We start from the raw sequence: 22747 nt of genomic DNA on the forward strand, positions 1-22747 counted from the left end.
ACTGGATTTAGATGGAAGGCATTAAGGTCGAGATGCTTCGAAGAACTATTTATACAGAGCGCAAGAGTAGAATAGTCTCAGTTTCTTAGATTACTGGTATTAATAGCTGCAGCTTGTAAACTGTGCAGAGAGCAGTTGACTGCCGGCACCGTGAGATAGAAGTAGAATGGATTTCAACAGCAGAGACCAAGGTTTTAGTTTCTTTTAATGACTACAAAACACTCAGTTCCTCTGAAGTCGAACCAAAGTCCCAGTGAAAGCACAAAACAATGCACAGTTTGTGTAACGTGTGCATATTTACTTGCAATTTGTTCAGTAATAATCACAAAGGTATTATCTCAATAAAACAGATGGCGGTTACAGGTTTGTTCGACCTATTGTGAAATGAGCCAGGTGTTGACGACTATAATAACCGTGCCCTTTAAAAAAGCAGGTTATTGCCACGGCTCAGCTAACACCCAGAGGTTTGGCCAATCGCTTTGGATAGCTCTGGGCTTAACAATCACCGAGAGAAGTATCTGGTCTGTGTGTGTGTGTGTGTGTGTGTGTGTTGTCTGAACAAGCAGAAAAGCCTCAGTGTGATAATGAAAGCCACAGAATGTAATTCAGCACAGACGGAGCTGCGAAGATGAGCGTCGCACAGAGAGGTTTAAATGAATAAATGTAAAAAAAGTACTTTAAAATACTTTCAAGGATGTTTGAAAGAGAAAAAACGAGTTGGTGTCACTTTTCTGGCACACGTTCAAACATCTGCAATACATATTTGAAGCCCTATAGGTAGATTTGAGGAATAACTGGAATGTAGTTAGACGAACAGGAGCTACACATGACCTGACTTCATCTTCCCTGAATGTACATGTCTCGTTGCCACGTTTACCGCAGATATTTAATGAATGTGTTTATCAGAAGCAAAGTGGGTTCCTTTTACAACGGAGCACAAGAGGTCGAAGCTCTCCTCGCACATATACGATACACGTAAGCCAATCAGAGGCAGAGTCGGACGGGTCTAACGAGAACAACAGTTGGATCTATAATAACCCCAGAGTCCGCCATGTTGATCTGCCATGTTTCCATCGTAGCCAAGAATGGACAAACCAAACGCCGGCTCTGGAGACGGCCTTTTGTGTTTTTAGCAGCCACCATAAGAGATTCTGAGGCGAGCAGTGGTCAGTTGGTTGCAATCTGCAACCTCAGCACTTGATGCCTTCAAATCCTACACATCTGACCTTTAAAGGAAGCTAACAGGAGCTAAACGTGTATTTCAAGTATGTGAAAGACTCAGATGATTCAAACACGAGTGTAACAACAGACCGTCCGTCACTCACCATCGTAAGGCTCAACGAAGTCATTCAGGTCACTGACGGTGTGAAGGGTATCACATAAGATGCAGTCCTCAATCTCCATTTTCCTCAATAAATCCAGTCAGAGCTTTTAGAAACTTCCTCTAAACCGCCTCATTATTTAGATCTTCAGTACTTTAACATACGGTCCAGTTCAGCTCCAACAAAGATCCAAAAGCTCTCTGTTTGCTACACTAGGTGAAGGCTAGTTGGTCCATGTTGAGCTCCGGCTCTCCTTCAGGCTGTCTGGTCCTGTCAGATGTAGTTTACAGGCTATTTTCTGTCTTAATGTGTTTAACAGCAGGCCACCTCTGGCTTCAGCTCGCTCACAGTCTAATCTTAATCATAGGAAGCCCCTACGATGACTCAGACATCTTATTATAATTAATCTAGTGTCATCACAAACGAGGATGACAGAGATGGGGGAAGGACGGAAAGACTGCGGATCACTCAAAACAGCTAACAGGAGAAAGAATGATGAGCTACCAAACGTCCTCAAGAGTTCCGGCAGGTCAAGAGGACGAAGAAACCGGAGAGTTGTGACACACTTGAGAGTTTGCCAGAAGAATTATTTTAAACAAAACCATTTGGTGACTGTAACCACAGTCAGCTCCAGAGTGCTTCCATTTAAGTAGCTGTAGAAGCTGCTGAAAAGAATCTCTGCTACTTTAATAAAATGATTTATCAGAAACACAAAGAGTAAAGATTTATAGAGGGAACAAGATCTTGCAAATTAGGTGACTGAAACTAATTGAAAGAGTGGAGACAGGTTCATGTTTGCATCACAAGTCCATAGATTCGATACTGAACCCAAAGATGGCGCCAATTCAATCCAATTGCACGGCTGGCGCGTACGCCATACAATAGTTAACTTCCTGGTTTTGCCAACCCAGACAGCAATCTGGCTGTGGCCCATATCTGACCCACACCAGACACAGTTCTGGTTCATTCAGTTTGCTCTGGGTTGACATGTGACCACTTTTGAGGCTCAGATCTGGCAAACAGGGGTGGAACGCCAAAGTGCCATCACTCAATGCCGGACGAGGGTGTCTGTTACCACTTTGCTTTCTGGGAAGCTCCCTGGAAGAGTGACAAGCTTCAACGCCAACTATTATAGCGGCCAAACTGTGTAGTCACAACGTGACGTGATGCACCGAGGCCCAAAAAGGCTTTTTCCCATAAGCTTACATTGTGAAAGACTGTAATCTGGATCAATAGGTACATTTTTTGAGCATCAAACCTCGTTTTACTATCATGCTTTGAGCCATTCGTTATGATAACAATTGCTAAAAGTCCAGAATGAATTCACTGTATTCCCATTCAAGTTAGCAAGGTGCTAAACCAGAAGTTAGCCGGCTCAGCTGGCGTGTTTTATCGATATGTCTGTTAATGATCACAGTTTGTGTACACAGCTAATTTACTTGTCTAAATATACAGTCGTCTTTAACATCTCTTCACTAACTAAACTAGCCTGTAAGCTAATTTCCAAGCTAGCTGCACCTCTTAAAAGCCTCTAAAGAAGTATTAACTTTAGATCTGATAAAGTGGCAAAATTAGCAGCCGTTAGCATTAGCAGTCCCAGAAGGATCTGACTGCTGGCAGATAAGAACTTTCTCACAGCGATTCTCATATTTTTCTGTCACAAAGAGATTTACTTCATTCTTAAAGGTCACAGCGGAGCTCTCTGCCTTCAGGGCGATGCTCCATTCAATGTTCAGTAGTGATTCAGGTGCAGCTGCTGGACCGGAGCCAAGATCTCACTTTGTGTTTAGATTCTACCTTTACAGTGACAAAAAACTGTTTTACTAGGCAGTACATTATCAAACATATGCCCACATACTGGTAGATTTGCATGCATGACTTTGCTTGAAAAATATTCTGTTCCTATCAAGTCCAGAAGCAACCCTGGCCCTAAAAACAAACTTCCCTCCAGAAGAGAAAGAAGCCTGTATTTGATTTTTGATTTACCAAGCGATAAAACAACCCTGCTGAATGGATACGACACGGTTCAGAGCAAAACTTAATGCCCAGTTAAAACTCCTTGGCTCCTCTTGAAATCTTTAATTTGACAAACAGTTGAGATGTTCTCCTCTCAGTGTGTGCGCATGGCTGTAGATATACTGTTCCACTTTACATATTCTGATAATCACACCCATTCACAGCTTGTTTTGCTCCACATCACTAGAAGTTACAACCATAGAGACAAATAAAGGAACTCACCCATGATGGGAGCACTCATGATGATTCAGCAGCGACAGTCACCTGGTGCACATCAACTCAAATCAAACCTTTCTATGTAATAAACACATAGTTTAAACCACAGGGACTCTTTAACGCTGCAGATCTGTGAATAAAACAGTTAACAGTGTAGATTTGCAGCCTGCAGGGAAGCAGGTGAGCTCCACCTCTTTTGATCCGGACTCACAGAAGCTTCAGGCCTGCCCAAACAAGACCTGCATCAAGCCGGTCCTCCTGCAGCCTCCTGGGTGCTTTATGCTGCATAAGCTGGAAAAGTGGGCGTCGGATTTCAAATGTCAAGTGCTTCGAAGAATTTCACAAAAGTGCTAACAAGGACGAGGAAATGAGAGATGTGTCAGGAAGTTTTGTTGGCTTCGTTTCACATGATGATTTGTCAGGTTACAGTTTAAATAAAGTTTTGCGCTCCATGACTCACGAGTTGCTTCTGACCACTTCTGATCTTTGGACAAATCAGGATAGTAAGAACCACACATGACACAAACTAAAGCAGAATCATGGCTGACGCTCACGACAACTGTCTGAGTCATTGTTTGATTTATGCATGATCATCGTGGATGTTGACATTCCTGATGACTAATTCGAGATAAGAGAGCAAAGTGCAAGTTATCAGTTTAGAGATTAATACAACAGAGTTTCATATTCTGCAATCCAACAATCACCTCATACCTGCTGCCTCATCTCAGTCTCAACAGGACTTTTTCTGTTTGATGATGAGAGTTTGCACAGATTCTTTCGTGAAAAGGTTGCTGTTAACTTTGAATGTCTCTCACGTGTTTAAAATATCTAATGATTTCAAATGTAGGGTTTGTATTCCTACTGTGCAAATGTGTTTTATGTGTTTCAGTGATTGTTATTTGTTTTTTTGGATCGTCTCTCATGATAAATTCAACCAAAGCAACAGAACAAATGCTGGCATTGTACATTTCTGCAAACCACAGACATGTTGAAGCTTCCTTATTTCTTTACGTCTCTCAAATTTAGCTTCTTTCTTTAGTAACAGGTCATGTTTTGGATTCAAATACCTGGTTTTGTTGCCTTTAAAGTGACTTTTGCAAATGTAACATATCTGTAGTTTGCTCGAACATAAAATGGCAATATGACGAGGATGATGATTATTTATTAACAGAGTGGTTTTACTTGAACATGAACGATCTCATGAAAAGTTTCAAGTGGAGTAATATTCACGAAGACTACTTAAAACATGTTTGACCCCTCTGAGACACCGTCCTTCTGAAGCACCCTTCAAAAAGTACATCTCCAAGCATCACACAATGAATCCAGATCACATTTTCTCTGCACAAGGAAGTTTTCCTCCCAACACACCCGACATTCACACACAGTCGGAGCTATTTTACTGACATTCCTTGAACGTTACAGCTTCAAATATAAACAGCGAGAACACAACTCTCCTACTCCTTTAACTAGCTGGCTTGTCATGGGGGTGTTGGGCTTACATCATCCATTCTGCACATTGTACCAGCTGGAAATGACAGAGATGGAAAAACGTTTACAAGGAGGAGAGGAAATGTCGGCTGTCGTGTGCTAAAAATAGAACCCAAAAAAAGGGAAAGACGCCTGTATTTGAAGCATAAATGCATGAAAATAAACAACCAATTATCAAAACTTTCTGTCAGTGAACAACAGTAAAGAGTTTCAGCATTGATTAATTAATCATGAAGCGCTCTAAACCTGGAGATCAAATGCAGAATCTTCCAGATAAAGTGACACTACAGGTGAAAACCAGTGAGAACTGTGGAGACAACGAGAACGAGATCTAATGAGAAACCGGTGCGTCGCAGCTTTGCTTCAAGTGTTCAGAGACGACTTAACGAGCGAGCAGCCCTCCTCCTCTCCTCCTCTCCTCCACCCTCCTCCTCTCCTCCTCTCCTCCACCCTCCTCCTCTCCTCCACCCTCCTCCTCTCCTCCACCCTCCTCCTCTCCTCCTCTCCTCCACCCTCCTCCTCTCCTCCACCCTCCTCCTCCTCTCCTCCACCCTCCTCCTCTCCTCCACCCTCCTCCTCCTCTCCTCCACCCTCCTCCTCTCCTCCACCCTCCTCCTCTCCTCCACCCTCCTCCTCCTCTCCTCCACCCCCCCCTCCTCCTCTCCTCCACCCTCCTCCTCCTCTCCTCCACCCTCCTCCTCCTCTCCTCCACCCCTCCTCTCCTCTCCTCCACCCTCCTCCTCTCCTCCACCCTCCTCCTCCTCTCCTCCACCCTCCTCCTCTCCTCTACCCTCCTCTCCTCCACCCTCCTCCTCCTCCACCCTCCTCCTCCTCTCCTCCACCCTCCTCCTCTCCTCTACCCTCCTCTCCTCCACCCTCCTCCTCCTCTCCTCCTCTCCTCCTCTCCTCCTCTCCTCCACCCTCCTCCTCTCCTCCACCCTCCTCCTCTCCTCTACCCTCCTCTCCTCCACCCTCCTCCTCCTCTCCTCCTCTCCTCCTCTCCTCCACCCTCCTCCTCCTCTCCTCCTCTCCTCCTCTTCTCCACCCTCCTCCTCTCCTCCACCCTCCTCCTCTCCTCCACCCTCCTCCTCCTCTCGAGTCTCTCTGAGAGCATCGCTTCGGTTCCAGCAGATTAAACTGAACATGACCCCCCTCAGAAAAGTGAAACAGGACGGAGGCAGCAGCCATCGCAGCGCTCCCCTGAGTCAGACACATAACTGAGGTTTAATACTTATTATGTTGCCGTGGTAACCGGGGCGAAACACTGAAGTCGGGACACGAGGGTTTTTCTTTTTACAGTAACATGACCTCAGACTCGAGGGCGAGTGGAGAGCAGAAACAATGAGTGGGTTTTTTTTTCAGTTTAGCTTGAATTCTTTCTGACGTACATCATCGTTGCTGCAACAACCTCAAACTGAGACCATAAAAGAACATGCATGTCTTTTAAATACTCCAAAAAAAAAAACAACCACGAGAGGTGGAGGGGACACTGACCCTGCAGCAGCATGTGGACGTTGTCGATGTCCAGGGGGATGGACCCCCTCTCCACCAGATCATCTCTGGAGTAGAAGTCCGACGACATCATCTCTCATCCACAGCCCCCCGGCAGCATGGCACCGCTGTGAAACAGAGAGAGGGTGAAAGTAACATCAGTGTTAGTGCAAGCATGACACGATACCTGCAGGGCTGAAGGGCTGAGGTCTGAAATGTCTGACTGAACTTCATTATAACGCTGTTTTATCACACAGTTTTATCAAAGGATTGCAGTTCCTTCGATTATGATGTTGCTGTTGGCCATCGTGCAGCCCTGATCAGTGCAGATTGGAAGCAAATGGAGCAAAAAGCGGATATAATTCCTCATCGTGATGTGACGATAACATCACATCATCACAGGCTGTCTTACATGATCGACAAACATCTGACTAAACAGGCCGCGTGTCTGCCTCAGGCCGGCCTTCAACACGCACTTATTAACTGCCAGCTATGTAAAAGTTTAATAAATATAATAAAAGTTTAGAAGAAGTCTTTTATCGACATTCTGGAGCAATCTATAAACTGTTAACACGTTTCTTATAGGTGCTTATAAATGTCTTATAGTCTATTATCCTGAAAATAAACACTTTTGCACCTTAACATGAAGCATTCCTGATTTAAAGTATTGGCAGAACACAACTCGGGGACGTTTGCCTTTTGAATAGAGCAGTGAAACACCGTTCTGTCAGCTGGATGAGGCGCGTCGACTCGTCTGGTTCTGTCTCGCCCCGAGGACACGAAGAAGTGAACTGAGAAAAATGTGTGACATTTAGACATCTCAGGTTCACCCTGCCGAAACCGATCACACTGTCAAACAAACACAGGCACCTTTTGAATTTGACCAAAAAGTCATGAACACAAACGTGACTGACAGCTTAGGAGAGCCGACAGGTGAGCGAGGCTAAAATAAAGCGGCGTGAAATAGCACCAGAGCGAGTGTCAGACCGGGTCAGACTGGAGCTGTTGGTTCGGTTTAACCTGAATGCGTCGCCGGAGGGGTGGGATCTCATTCACACTGGAAAAATCCAGGTTTTATCAGCTTCCTGATGCTTCGTTAACCCCGTAGCACTGAACAAGTCTAAAGATGTGCATATCCAAGTGAGGTATTCTTTGCTGGCGGCTGTAAGACACGAGGCCAATCAAGGTCGAAGCTGAAAGAGGTCAAAACTCAGACATCACAGTGACGATAGAAACACTTAGAGATGCATTTGTTTGTGAATGTTTGCTTAAAAAACTGACTGGGATGATTCATCAATCGTCACCTGACCGCTCAGAAAATAACCTAATAGTTGCAGCTCTAAAAGACTCCTTAACTCAATTATCTTGCAGTTTGTTTTCTTCCTGCTGATTGAGTAACACCGTCACCTCATCAGTGAACTTTCTCCTGTAAAATGAATAATCAACATTGAAGCCCACTGGCGACAAAGTCTCCGGTCTCTCAGCGTCGACACAGGACTGCTGCAGCGCGTAACACCTGCACATGTCTAAAAACACAACTGTACATGTGGACGGACGGATGGAGGGGGAGGAGGGGAGGGAGGGTTGAACCACTATAGCACGGCATCCGAGCTATCCCAAGGTTTTCATGTCAGCTGCAGAGCGAGTGACCAGGGGGAGGTTAGAGAGTCGGTCGACCGGGACGAGAGAAGGAGAGAAAGAGAGGAGAAGCGAGAAAGTGCTGTAAATAAAACCAAAATAAAGAGACGAAGGAGTCCAAGTCTGAATCCCAGAGACGATAACTGAACCGTCACCGGGCTCATACGCAGATATCACTCACAGGAGAGGAGCGCAGCTTTTACTGCTTCATATTTTTCATTGTCTGTAGCCAATAAAACAAAGTGGTTGTTAAAACGTCCACAGCACAATAAAACACAGCAAACGTGCAACCACCTATAGACAAACACGGGGAGTGACCGGCACAAGGGATGACGAGAGATGCAGAATCAAAATGAGTTTAATAGAAGAAGAGAATGAGGGAAGTGTAGCAGAGAGAGACGAATCTCAACGCGAGCAGATAACACTCGATCGGATAAGATAAGAAGAAGGAGACAGAGGAGGGAAAGGAGACGGCAGGACACGGGAACAGAGAGCCGAGTTTCTCTGAGTCAAAGTCACAAGTCGCTCCTGTCAGCTCTAATTGTGGCGACGAGGCAGAGGGCAGCGAAACACTGAGCACACTGTTGTGGAAAAAGCTGAGGGAGGGGGAACGTCATGAGGCCACGGCATCGGCTGCAGACGCTTTTTGGGGACATAATCTGATTTAACAATCAGGTCACTGAAACGCAGGTAGAGCCAGAGCACGGACACATATCTGAAAACCTACAGATAAAAACAAAACGATGAAAAGTTATCCGACAGCTCCAGGATGGATGAATCGTCACACCTCAGATCTGCAGGTGAGGCCTTCAGCTGGACGGGCTGATGTGCATTAAATCCTGACCCATCCTGTCACACTGAAGTCCGACCCGGTGCAGTACAAGAAAATACAATCAGGACCAGAGACTAATCTGATCTGTCCTCCAGCAGGACTTCAGTCATCATAAAATGATTCTTACATTCATTCAGAGTTTGTTTTATCACGTACAGAAGACATTATCTAAGAGCTGGTGAGTCACCAGTTCTTAAATAATGTCTTCTGTCTTCCAAACTAAACAGAGTCGACCCGACCTGTTTTGGGTCGAGCCTGTCACCCAGTTAAACAGCTGTAGGAACCACGTCGGCCACATTCCCTCACAGCTTCAGGTTTGACAACAACTTTCTCCCCTGATGCTTCCTGCTCATCGACTCCCTCCGCAACAACAACCGCACTCCCTCGTCAGCTCCCTCTAAATGATTTTCAGCCCGTCTTTGTGCTCTTTGTGCGGTGAATCAATGGAGCCGGTGCTGCTGAACATTCTCACACACACACGCCCAGGAAGACGTGACAATAACAGGAGGGAGAGGCAGCCTCTGCTTTCATTAGACTGGAAACTCAACACACAGGTAACGTGGGGACAAATATCCTGCAGGCAGACTTTCAGAGCGGTGAGCATGCGTGATCCCTCCTGTGTGAGCTTGAGCTCCACAATTTATCTTTGACGGGATGATTAATAGATGGAGACTAATGCTGATGCAGAATGTGTCCCTTTCTGCCAAACAGTGAAGTGTTTTAACACATTTTCTTGAAGCTGCAGAAATCAGCTGACACTGTGAAAAGGTCGCTGCCCCTCCTTTGTTATTCCAACTCACTTGCAGAACGGCAGCTGTTACTCACCGTCCCAGCTCCTCCTGCACCTCCTGCTGCTCTAATCTGTGGGTATGCAAACCAATCACAGCAGGTCAAACTATCACACATACTGTGATGTGGATTCTAATCCAGTGTGCTTAACAGAATGACTCCCGGTTCACCTACATTAGGTGGGTTGGCGTCGGTGTTGTGCATCAGCGTTAGCAGCTGGGAAGTGGCGATTTACACGTCAGAAGTGTTTCAAAAGGCTCTCGAGTCAAAGGACAATCTGTGGATTCATGTGTTTCATCACAGAGGTGAAGACACGTGAGTAGAGTCCACTGACAACATGATACACACCCCAACTCCACCTCAGATATACAGTCGGGTCAGGATACTTCTGTTCTGCAGGAAGCCTGATGCTGCAGCAGGACAACGATCTCAAACACAAACAGAGCGTCACCAGAACCGCTTAAAGACGACCTGAGTCCCGACTGTCATGGACCTCAACAAGCACTCTGTGACATCACAAGAAGCTCTGCGAAACACTGTCAGAGATGATTATCGTGCATCAACAACCATCTGAATATTCTCTGTCAGCTCCTTTCTCACACTGTGACGACACTGAAGTCACAGAAGAGGTCAGAGATCAAGCCAGAACACGACGGACAAGATTTTGTAGTTTGATATCACTTCAGCACTGTGATGTCTCTGAACAACGAAGCCTCGAGTTATTCAAACTGTTACAACAACTCACATCTGCAAACAAAACTCAACGCCCGACTACTGCTACAAGTTGTCTAATCAGACAGATTAATGGTGACGCAGTGATCAATAAACTCCAAAGATCATAAAGTCAACCGAGGGACTAAATGAAGAAGCGTCCAAAGATCTCTCAGTAAATATCAAAAATGATTCTCATCAGACTGTCATGGTAATAACTCTTTTTTTGGACGACATATAGTCCAACAAATAGTTACAATAAATCAAATTATTGTCATTTTAAGAGCATTTTATGCTACTGATGATATAAAAGCACAATAATGCAAGTAAACGCCTTTAAAGAGCCATTAAGTTATAATTCATACGAATATTTAAACATTGGAATAAAATGTGACAAAATAAAAACATCCTACATTGTTAAAATAAATGAAATAAAACCACAAAACTCATCTCAACAAGTCATTATAACACAAACTCTGAAGCAAGTTGTTAAATGAGAGGTGACGCAATAAAATCTCACGTGAAAATGTAAATTAATTAATTAATAACATCAAAAATATGTTGGTACGCTCCAAACAGCAATAAAGAACATATCATTAAACCTTGCAAAAGTTCCTTGGACACATTAAAATCTGTGTTTTATCACATTTTGGACATTTTTTGTGCTTGTATTTGATCAAGTGCTACAAAGTGCGAGCGGCCTTTGGGCTGCAGGAATGTGAGAGAGTGTTATGAAGCTGTCAGGCCCCAAAAATAGCAGCAGGGAACACGTGCTGCTCTCAGATCAGTTCAGCCGAGACTTAAAACGAGTCCTTGAGGAGGACTAGAGGACTTTTTTTATTAGAGCGGATAATAAGCGGTTTGTACTGACTGCAGATTTAACAAGAAATCATTCTCTGAAACACACACGAGGCTGGAGGAAACACAGGGGACGGAAACATTCCTGATGACACCAGCCGGACTGTGTGAACCGCAGACGCTGCAGATGATACTGAATAAAAACACTCAAACACTTTCTTGTACTCACATGCAGTAAAAGTTGTCTGTGAGGATGCAGGTCGCAGTGCAGATGCAGGTTCAGCCAACTATGATCTCCAGGTTGGAAGAACAGATCTCGCTCTGTAGTCCTCCGTGGACGTGAAACCCGAAGCGCAGTTTGACAGATCTGCAGTCCCCCGAGCTCCAGGACGGGCCCCGGACTGTCACCGGAGAAGTCAGAGCCATACGGGGGCCGAGCAAAAAAAAAAAAACTGGGGGAACTAAATATAGAAACCAGCGAGGGTTCAACACACACCCACTCCATGAGTTTGGCACTGGAGGCTGTCACCTGCAAAGGTCTAACACCAAACAGCACATGTGACCCGAAGTTTAATGTCAGCTCACCGTGGAGCGAATCCAGAAAGTGCGACGCTGAGTGACTCCTGTTTCCCTCCATCATTCATAAAAGACGGAGACACGGGGAGAATATAGAGAAGTTAACTGGGACCTTGTTTCACTTTTGATACTTCATGTACATTTTGCTGACATAGTTTTACCAAAGTAAGCTGCAGAAATGATAAAACAGGCGAGCTGTACTGTTACAAAGCGTGACGTGGTGGCTGTAGAAGTCCTAGTGAGGAATAAAGTCGACAGTCCGGGTTCTTTGTGTGACTTGTTGTTCTGACAGCAGACTAACAGGAGCTCCACCCGTTCCTTTGTGCTTGAAGTGATCGGTATGTTTCTGCTGCTGAACATTCAGCAGCGCTCGAAGCAGCTGCTGCACCTACAGCCCATCTGTTTCCCAGGGTGACCTCCACTGCTGAGGAGCTGACACAGAGGTCAAAGGTCAGACAGGCGGACTCAGCAGGTCAGGAGAGGAGCTGGACTGCAGAGTCCTGGATCAGACACTTCTACTGAAGAAAAACTAAAACTGTAAAGAACAGAAACACAACTCAGAGGAAGACAGTAAGGGAGACGTGACCTTGTGAAACGTCTCTCAGGTGTTTCACTCTCAGGTGTTTGATGAGGATCAGTACTACGACTGAGCACCAGAGGTCAGCATGACATCACGGTCCTGCTGAGCTGCAGGCAGAACCAGCAGGAGTACTGAGAGGTGTTTCACACTGGCAGGGCTCCGGCACGGTTCTGGTTCCCGAACGCAACTTTGAACCGGCCGGCGCGTTCAGACTGAAAAAATGATTGGTTCGGAACCTGAAAAGTCGGTTCTCAGGGAACCTAGAAATAGTTGTTTTTTCCTTGGGAACCGTGACATCATCAGTGGGCGTGTCGAGCAGGAAAGCAGGAAGGAGAAGGAAGGAAAGCCGAGAAGACGATGGAGAAGAAAAATGTTCAGTGGTCGGCAGAAGAAACTAGGTGTTTGGTGGCGATTTGGGCATTACCTGAATTCCAGGAGAAATTAGAGACCTCCACAAGAAAGAGCAAACTATACAACGAACTTTCGGAAGAGATGGCCAAGGCTGGGATCACCCGAACACCAGACCAAATAATTGATAAACTTAAAAAACTGAGCAAATAGCTGCAGTAACAAAACAAACGCTCGTAAATAATCCACACAACCTGCCATTTTGCCGTTGCTGTGTTTACTTCTGCCTGTGCGACGCGGAATGACGTCCTCCCACTTTGGTTCCACTTAAACTGGTGTGAAAGCGGGCTGGTTTGCCAAGGTTCTGACACTGACTCCAGAACCGAACCAGTGCCAGAACCAGAACCGTGCCAGTGTGAAACCGCTATGAGAGGAGCAGAGCTGACGGAATCAGATGTTCAGTTTAAACACCATCTTATAGTGTTGTGGAGCTCTGCAGGGGCAAACAGATTCAAACTGGGCACCTGGTTCTTATTGCTTGTAATAAACAATCAAAAGCAAAATTTGTTTCACTAAATATGAATTTCTCAAGAATGTAATTACTTTCAGCTCTTTTTGAACTTTAAATCGAACCCATAAATCATGTTTAATCGTCCATTGATCCTCCACTGGTTGATCAGTCATGTGTTTTTAACCTGGAATGGGTTGAACAGATCCAATAAGTAATATCCAGTTTATTCTACAGCATGTTTATTTTTATTTCTGCATCAGTGCTGGGATGAATTACACTGTGATACATCAGAAATAACTATATTAATTAAATAAACACTTCCTGCTCTCACTGACTCTCCCATCCTGTTTATATTTTCCATTACTTTTACTCTACTTGTGCCCCATTTTTACATATTCTGGTTTCTAAATGACAAACAGCTCCAAACAGTTTTACATTTGTCCAGCAGATGGCCTCAGACAGCAGCTGTGAAACTGGCTGCAGTGGCTGCGACGTAATCCTCGTTGGCAACAGCACCCAACAGGGTTACTCTACTAAACGTGCTCGTCTTTGCCACCGACAGACTTAGATTGTTATTTAAAGTGTCAGACAACATTACGGAGTTAAAGTATTATAGTGTTAAAGCTGTTAACCAGAGCAAATCCTCTCAAGTTTCGCTTATTGTGTAACAGTTTCATACATCATCATCAGCAGCAGCAGCAATTTGCTCCAACTTCTTGTACGTGTTGACGTTTTCAAACAACATCAACTCAAAATCAACTTGTTTGCATGTTGCATCATCAACTACAAGCTTGATTTTAGACACCTGAGGTTGTTCTTTCCTTCATCACCTGCCTGTCAGTGGCTCAGATTAACCTCCTGCCCTGACCATCTTTAATTCCTCACATCAAAAAGCTCCAGGTCAGATTTTGTCTCGTGTTTTTTTTCTTCCTTGTGGTGGAAATATACATGCATGTTTCCTGTAGTATGAGGAGTCACGTCATTATGAAGCACTGGCCTCAGAACAGGATGGGTTGAATTAAGCCGAAGAATTTCCCCTAAAAGAAATAATGAAGCCAGAAGTTAAAATCCATCTTTCAGTTTCAATCTGTGAATAATTGCACAAAAGCCGGATTGTGCAAATCCAGGCTTACTCCGTTTGTACTGAATTACAATTAACCTCATCTTAATCACCACTGTTATCCAATTACATGCATCCTGTTGCTCCACACCCTGCACATTGTTCAATAATAGCCTCCAGATGGGTAATTCTCCCTGCTGGCGATGAGGCCGGGCTGTCTGAGCGGAGTGGGAACCTGTCCCCGACTCATCCTCCTCACCATTCTCTCTAATCTAACTTTAATTGCTTTGGCCCAAACTTTCAACTTTAGTTTTTAAAGATTTCATTTCCTGAACTACTTGAGAAGCGGTTCTGCTCCGCTGGCTCCACACGCTGCTGCCTGCAGGGCCTCTGACGCTGGTAATTTCTTGATGAGGTGCTTACTCACCCAAATCAATTCTTCACGACTCACCCCGTCTCCCCCCCTCCTGTCATTGTCTCATCCGAGGGCTGACGTGCTCTCGTACATGCATCCTTTCTGTCTTAAGTGAGCGATCTGTGCAGTTAAGCCTGCAAGACACACTGAGTCACAGCCAGCTCTCTCTCTCTCTTTCTGTGTGTGTTTGTGCGTGAGAGGAAATGTGACTTGGTAACAAAAAGACAAAATGAAAAGAAAAGGAGATAAAGTGGAGGAATCAGTGCTGGAGCTCAGGGGTGAAGTCATCGCAGCCGGCGTGTGAGAACAGGAGCAGGGTCTGTCTCTGGAGCCAGCTAATTGAGCTCGGATGAGTGAGAGCAGACACCGGTAGGCTGCGTTCGAGTGCGTTGTTCCCCGTCTTCCATGTGGATGACTGTGAACAAAAGGGCAGACTCTTCCCTTAATCAAGCTAATGGAGTGGGAACGAGCTGGTGGCTGAACTAGATGGGCAGCGACAGGTAGAAGAGCCTCCGGGGGGGATTGAGGGAGTCTGAGGTGAGGACCTGAGCCTCCTGATTGGCAGGACACAGGCTGATAAAAAAAAAAAAAAAGCCCCGGCTTGTTCAGATCTGAGGAAGCGCACAGTGACAAGTGCGAGCTGTTCACAGTAACTCCAGAGCTGATCCTCTGCAGGTCTGCGAGAATCTCTGCTCACTGATTCCAACTACTGGTGCCATCGTGCTTCATCGACCGCTCAATATAAAACAGAACTGAGCCACAGCTGAGATGAACCTGCAAAGGAAGAAGTTACAGTGGTGAGTGAATTCAGAAAACACTACATTTACAATGTGTATGTTGTATTTTGCTGCTGGAGATGTTGAAGGTTGACTGCTGCTGCATAGTTAAATCTTTTCAGCCTGTCTCCAGCTTGGTGTCGATGCATTCTGCAGCTGATATGAGAGTTTATTTAACTTCAACTGGAGGAGAATCATCCTTTACTTTATCACAAACATCCAGAATCAACAGATCTGCAGATTTTTGGTTTTCACTGGACAGGATGGGGATGAAAAAGTGCAATCTGAAAAGTAACTAGTAACTAAAGCTGTGTAACTCCACAACATATAGTGGAGTTAAAAAGTAGTCTATCTACCTCAGAAATACTCAAGTAAAGTACAAGTACCTCCATGTTTTTGTACTTACATATAGTACTTGAGTAAATGCATTCCACCACTGCACCAGTCCAAGGTCAAGGACGGACTGATGGGCTGAAATTGTTTCCTTAAAACAAAAAAAACACAATTTTTACTTCACATTAGTGGCAACATTCCGCACAGTCTGGAGTCGAGTCTGTACCAGCATACAGATTCCAGCTGACATTGTGAAAGTGGTGGTTTGTTACCTTGTGCACCTCGACCTGATCGATCGTGGCAGCATAATACTGCAGACTTCTTTTGATCGCAGAGTTTTTAGCTGCAGGGGTTTGAAGCAGATCTCAGAGTCCTTCAGTGTGATAGAGGCCGATACAGGAGGCCGCTTTGATTCTGTCAGTCATGAACCCTCTGCCCTGAGGTTAGTGCCCAGGAACCCTCCAACAGCTAATTTCTGTAAAAAGACGCTGATGTTTTGTTGTATCTCTCAGGAGTTCTGGCCTGGTGCTGCTGGTTCTGCTCTGCGTCTCTCTGCAGCCACGAGTGTCGGCCGTCAACCTGCGGCGTTTCATCGGCTGTGCCGTCAGAGAGTTCACCTTTCTGGCCCGGAAGCCCGGCTGTGGGGGGCTGCACATCACCACCGACGCCTGCTGGGGGCGCTGTGAGACCTGGGAGGTGAGCAGCTGGGAGGCAGCTACTGTACTGTACACACACACACACACACACACAAACGCAAAGCTGACAACTTTACATAAAAGAAAATAGTCGGCTTTTTGCAGGAGCTTATGTTGGAAGAAAGAGAGAAGAGAAGGAAGGATTAGATATCGATTCAGTCGGTCAGACAAAGAGACAGACAGGCAGTCAGACAGACAGACACATACTGCAGATACACAGATGGAGAGATGGGTGATCCCCACGGAGAAAATTTGTTTTTCGCCTCCATCCCTCAACAGGGAGGTCGGAGCAAGGTCGGCTGAGAGTGCAGGCAGGGATTGAGTTGCTCGGCTGATACAGCAGAGAGATAAACCAACACTGGAACTGATGGAGAGACGGATACGGTGTGTCAGAAGTCTAAGAAAAAATACATTCTCTGTTTATTAGAACCTGCTAAGATGTCACTTTTTGTCTGGCGGTAATGAGAGGCTGTCTGAAGTGTAAATCTCTGCCGGAGAACGGAGGAGGAGGACGGGAGGCTCGCGCTGAAATTGAGTTAACGCTCTGCAAGAAAGGAAAGCAGCGAGGAATCCAGAGATTGAAGTGACAGCAGCGGTTCCCTTAACAATGCCTCAAGTGCATAAAAGGCACAATTGGATTTCATAAGTTGCCGGATACTGATTACAAAGAAATGCTGTGAAATCTCAAGTTTCATCGGGTGCATTGTACTCAGTGACAGGAGGCATTAGGAAGCTCATGACTCTCTCGGCTTTATTATTGCAGTGCAGCGGCTGGTGTGTGTGCAGGAGGCCGAGCTCTGTTTAGTGATACTCTGCGGATCCCCTCGAGGAGGAGGACTCATCGGTTTTGTCTGCTCTACCCCACAGGGAGGTCAGGGCACAGCGGAGAGAGAGGATGTCCTGCTGTAGGGACAGACAGTTACGGGTTCGGGGTCTAACCTGTGAGCTTTCGGTCACGGGGCTGTTTCAGGAGTTGCAAACTTACCGTCTGTGCATTCAGCTGACGTTACGACGGAGAAGTTGTGATTACTGCAACAGAACATAAGATTACACTCATGGAACACCTGCAAGCAATTAATGGAGGCTTTGCAGATTTGTCACAAATCAGAGAGTCACAAGCAAATTAGAAGAGCGAAGGAATTTATTTCAAATGAAACGTCTAGTAAGGTGGATTTGTTCCACTGTCGGTTCTGCAGGTTAGTTTGCAGCTTGACTTCAGTCATTAAATGTAGTTTGTGAAGCTTTTCCAAATGTTTTATAAGATGCACACCAAACCAGAAAGCTGCCCTGAAAGCCTCCTGTAGAGAGAATGAAACGGTCAGAGCCATCCTCCAAACGAAACGTGATTATTTCTCTGTGTGTTTGTGTTTCCAGAAGCCGGTCCTGGACCCTCCCTTCATCGAGTCCTACCAGAGGGTTTGTACCTACAACGAGACCCGGCTGGTCTCCGTGAAACTGCCCAACTGCCAGCCCAACGTGGACCCCACCTACACCTACCCGGTGGCCCTGAGATGCGACTGTGGCGTGTGTCTGACCAGCACCACTGAATGTATAACATCTGTGTAACACATCTGGACGGGCAGAAAACACTCATAATGAAGCATGTTTGGTAGAAATAAAAGGTTCCTGCCCTGTTCATAATGTCAACAGAAGCACTTTTATACATCAGTAAGTTGAATATTAGACTTCATTATGTAACTTTTCCTCATACTCACCTGTTAATCTGAACTGTCTGCAATAAAATGTCTAAAAAAAACAGCAGATCCTTGATATGTAATATGTATTATTATATGTAACTGACACTGAATTAATAATTAATAATTCAGTCTGAAGTGACCAGTCGTTAGTGCTTAATTAACTGACCTGAGCCCCGAGGCCAGACTACCTGCTGGTTCGTCATCAGTGTGTCGGGCGGACAAACACAGTCCTCTCCTCTGTGTGTTGTTATTGGTGCGATTCCCAAGGAGAACCGGAGTTTATGTAATCCCTGAGAGCTCGCGTGTCACCGAGGAGCTGCAGGGCTGTTTGAGCTGAGAGGGGAAACACAACACAACACAACACAACACAACACAGACACACATATATCTGTGTCTGCTGTTATACTGCTGCAAAAATCACATTTTACTCACAGCTGCTTATTGACATTATATTATTTTCAGCCCATATAAAAGAAACAAGTCAAACAAATATTAAACTTTGGTGCATAATAATGAGTTTGACTGTATTTTCTGAATGAAGACACAAATATTATCAGAGGACCAAACCTGCGACCTTCCGGTTCCTGAATGACACTCAGTGTTATCAACATGAGATAATATCTGTTAGTGATTCTGCTGCTTTTTAAGAAGACTTCAATACTGCAGCTGGAGAACATCAGTCAGTCTCACACCAGCACAGAGAACGTCAGGAAGCGAAACAAACCATTTTATGATAATATAAACGTTTCAGCAGTGGCGTGCACAGACTTTTTGAAGGGCAGGGGCGAAAAGAAGGGCACTTTAGCATGCGTTTTGGCTCCCAAGAGGGCAGTTTATCATGTTTTATCCAGCCAAGGGGGCAGTTTAGTGTTTTGCCAACCAAAAGGGCACTTTGGCAAGCTTTTTTGGTTCCCAAGAGGGCACTTTAGTGCATGTTTTGGCTCCCAAGAGGGCACTTTAGTGCGTGTTTTGGCTCCCAAGAGGACAGTTTATTATGTTTTAACCAGCCATGGGGGCAGTTTAGTGTTTTGCCAAACAAGAGGGCACTTTGGCACGCTTTTTTGGCTCCCAAGAGGGCACTTTAGTGCACGTTTTGGCTCCCAAGAGGGCAGTTTATCATGTTTTATCCAGCCAAGGGAGCAGTTTAGTGTTTTGCCAACCAAAAGGGCACTTTGGCAAGCTTTTTTGGTTCCCAAGAGGGCACTTTAGTGCATGTTTTGGCTCCCAAGAGGGCACTTTAGTGCGTGTTTTGGCTCCCAAGAGGACAGTTTATTATGTTTTAACCAGCCATGGGGGCAGTTTAGTGTTTTGCCAAACAAGAGGGCACTTTGGCACGCTTTTTTGGCTCCCAAGAGGGCACTTTAGTGCACGTTTTGGCTCCCAAGAGGGCACTTTAGTGCGTGTTTTGGCTCCCAAGAGGACAGTTAATCATGTTTTAACCAGCCAAGGGGGCAGTTTAGTGTTTTGCCAACCAAGAGGGCACTTTAGTGCGCGTTTTGGCTTCAGTAGGGGTGCATCAATCTGATATTAAGATAGGATATCGGCCCCGATATTGACAAAATAGCTGGTCAACGGGCCGATCCAGTTTTTCTTTTTTCCCTCCGTCGCAGCGTCACTCGTCAGCAGCACGTGTGTCGCATGCTGGAAGAGTTGAGTTAACTGTTAAGCAACAAAGAGTCGGCTGTGTGGAGATATTTCACGCTTGCCACACCAACTAGTTCGACGGCTGTTTGCAAAGTACAATACTACCAGTTTAATCAAGCACATCCAAAAGCACCATGCTGAGGAGCACGCAGGATTCCTGCAGCTCAACAAAACCAAAGGAGCAGCAGACCGTACAGCCCAGCAACTAACTTTGGCAGACGCACTTCAACGACCCGAAAAGTTTCCGACGGAAAGCTCGAAAGCATCGGCAATAACACAGAAAGTTTAAAATTCATCGTTTTAGGTGCTCAACCAGTGTCAGTTGCTGAAGATGAGGGCTTCTGTCTTCTACTGGAATACTCAGAGCCAAGGTGCTCTCTTCCATCACGCAAGTATTTTTACAAGACTGGTATAAAGTTTATCGTTAATTCAACAACGGTATCGAATCGGTATCGACAGATACACAAAGCCCAGGCATCGATATCAGTATCGGGACTGAAAAAGTTGAACAGGTGCATCCCCAGTTTTCAGAATTTGATATTTGGGAGGCTGTCTTCACATCAAGATGCTAAAATAACATTTTCTCACTTTACAGCACGTTAGCACAGATAAAACACCAGTTCAGCACGCGTCTCACAAAACTTTAAAGGTCCAGTTTGTAGGATTATGTGTTTATTAAATAAGCTCTGTTGGTGAATCTCTGAATGATCTCTTGAATGAATTATGAATTATGAATGCAGTTTAAAATGTAGCAACAGCTGAAACTCGTTTTGGCTGCTTGCAGATTTTTTTTCTCCCTTGTTTGGTTTCTTACGCCAAGAACCGAACAAAGAGAAATCAAAATCAAACGCTTCACATTGTTGGCGCCCCTTTCACAGCGTGCAGCTGATAAAATTACAATGGCGGCAGTTTTATTATGTAATGGAAATGCTTTTTTTTTAAATGTTTTTGCAGCAACAACTCTGCAGATTTGTGTGTTTGGTGGCTCCGAACAGAACGGTGCGCTGCATTAGCAAACAGACGTCTGTGTGAGTGCTGCAGAGGGAGCGCCGAGGTTAAAAGGACAAACAGCAGAGAGGTTCACTGTCTCGACTGTTGGCTCTCCCGAGACCTCCGATATCTGCAACAACCCTGACAGGAGAGTTGCTCTAACGACCCCCGCCGTCCTAATCATTCCTGACATTACCACTTCCTCCTTCAGCTGCGGGGAAGAGGAAGGATGGGGGGTGGCATGAAGCTGCAGCGGGGAAGTGGAGGAGGAGGAGGAGGAGGAGGTTCCTAACCCGGGGTCTATGACCTCCCCTGGGAGCTCAGGGTGAAACACAGGGACTCATATCAGGGACCTGTGAGTCAGGGTGACATGACATGCCTCTCTCCATCATTTAATTAAAAAGGGTAATTCAGGGATTAACAGGAAGTTGCTGCCAGAGATGCTTCAGATTTTACAGTTTCCAAACAATCCTCTGATTTTGATTTGGAACAAATTTAGTGCTCGCGTATCAAAAGCTTCAACCGTGAACATTTTCATCTCAAAGTAGAAACTGACCTTTGAGTGATGTGTTGAGCCGAACGCCAAATAGGCCTACAGGAAGATAATAACGAGTAATTCTGTCAAAGATCGAGAAGAGAGTTCCTCGAAACAATCTGGTCATTTATCTTCCAGATTGAATTTTCTAAATTTGTACAAAGCTTGTGGAGTAAAACGTCAAGACTGTGATCCTCCGACTGTATCCATCCATCAAACAGACAGAAAGAAGGTAAACAGAAACTATATTACAGCTCATACTGGATTATTAAAAGACAGAAAGGGCGCCAAACCGCTAACTGGATTTCAAGTCCCATCAAGTCCCAACACTGGAGACATTTAAATATATGTTTGTAGCGTCAAAACCTGGTATAATTTTAAGGAGAGCTGCAGATATTTTCCACCTGTGGGTGTCAGCGACCCAAACGGACCATCTCCATCCACGAGTGTGTCAATATCCAACCGTACATCTTCGTAAAAATGTATTAACTGTTAAAAATGGTATTATAAGTGCTTATAAATGTCTTATAAATGTAGAGATAATAACGTTTATAAGGCTCTTATAACGGCCTTCAATATGAATCTGTTTCAGGTGGTAAAATATCTAAACTAACATCTTTACAAACTGTTTTCTTGCCTTTAATTGAAACCACCAGCTGAAACTTTGTACTGACATCAAACTGCTGTGAGCTCACACTGAAACATTCATTCATCAGCTTTCAGGCCGACCAGAACTCAGTATTCTCCCAGGCTGCCTGTGGAAGTCTGGGTCACTATAACAGGGTCAGCGCTCTCCTCTGCTCTCAGCAGTAAACTGCAGGTTGAGGTCGACAGCAGGTGAGCTGAATTTGCAGTCGGGCCTTCGGGGCATCTTCCCCTCCGCTGCCTCTGCAGCAGGCTGACAGGCTCCGACCGGGGTTATGAATTATCCAGCCGGCGCTGCGGGGACGAGGGGACGGCGAGGAGGGACTGCGAGGACGATGAGGCGTCAGCGGAGTGAGCAGCAGAGCCGCTCCTCTGCGGGGAGATTTCTCCAGGGATTCACCCTGCTGAGATCGTTATCACCTTTATTACCACTGACATGTGATGTGACGGAGGCGGCGTGGGTGAAGGCTGACGGATGAATCTGCTTTTCGCCGGGAGGAAAATTTTGCTCGCAGCTGTGGAATCATGGAAAGAATCACGGGAAGTAATAATTCACCGGTTTCCTCGATCGTTTGACGCACACACACCAACATACTGTCAGCTAGCATATCAGCAGGGGTTTGTTGGTTACAGACATTCAT

The 22747-nt window shown here is 45.4% G+C and overlaps 2 protein-coding genes across 4 annotated transcripts in view; one reads left to right on the plus strand and one right to left on the minus strand.

Moving 5' to 3' along the window:
• The window catches only part of syne2b (spectrin repeat containing, nuclear envelope 2b), a 111570-nt gene extending 99907 nt beyond the window's left edge, over positions 1-11663 (minus strand). The window contains exons 1-2 of the mRNA XM_030443159.1: positions 11531-11663; positions 6537-6661 (exon numbers count right to left, since the gene is read on the minus strand). Coding sequence (XP_030299019.1) covers positions 6537-6627 — 91 coding nt within the window. The 5' untranslated portion in view covers positions 6628-6661; positions 11531-11663. The remainder of the gene's footprint in view (positions 1-6536; positions 6662-11530) is intronic.
• Positions 9447-18356, plus strand: gphb5 (glycoprotein hormone subunit beta 5). 3 transcript variants are annotated; one of them, XM_030443162.1, is made up of 4 exons: positions 9447-9557; positions 15467-15588; positions 16413-16596; positions 17970-18356. In XM_030443162.1, exons 2-4 carry the CDS (start codon positions 15560-15562, stop codon positions 18159-18161), a joined length of 405 nt encoding a protein of 134 aa, XP_030299022.1. In that variant the 5' UTR covers positions 9447-9557; positions 15467-15559; the 3' UTR covers positions 18162-18356. The 3 variants fall into 3 exon arrangements, with proteins under 3 accessions (XP_030299022.1, XP_030299023.1, XP_030299021.1); XM_030443163.1 differs by lacking the exon at positions 9447-9557 and adding an exon at positions 15037-15328; XM_030443161.1 differs by lacking the exon at positions 9447-9557 and having other exon boundaries at positions 15368-15588.
• The last annotated feature ends 4391 nt before the right edge of the window (positions 18357-22747 follow it).

Source organism: Sparus aurata, chromosome 16 (assembly GCF_900880675.1).
Source record: "Sparus aurata chromosome 16, fSpaAur1.1, whole genome shotgun sequence".
In the NCBI taxonomy this organism is placed as follows: Eukaryota; Metazoa; Chordata; class Actinopteri; order Spariformes; family Sparidae; genus Sparus; species Sparus aurata.

What these genes read in the sequence shown, in the direction of transcription:
- gphb5 (XM_030443162.1), top strand. Translation starts at nt 15,560, where the DNA reads ATGAACCTGCAAAGGAAGAAGTTACAGTG. An exon ending in CAAAGGAAGAAGTTACAGTG is followed by an intron (nt 15,589 to 16,412) that starts GTGAGTGAATTC and finishes TGTATCTCTCAG; the next exon opens with GAGTTCTGGCCTGGTGCTGC. An exon ending in GGCGCTGTGAGACCTGGGAG is followed by an intron (nt 16,597 to 17,969) that starts GTGAGCAGCTGG and finishes TTGTGTTTCCAG; the next exon opens with AAGCCGGTCCTGGACCCTCC.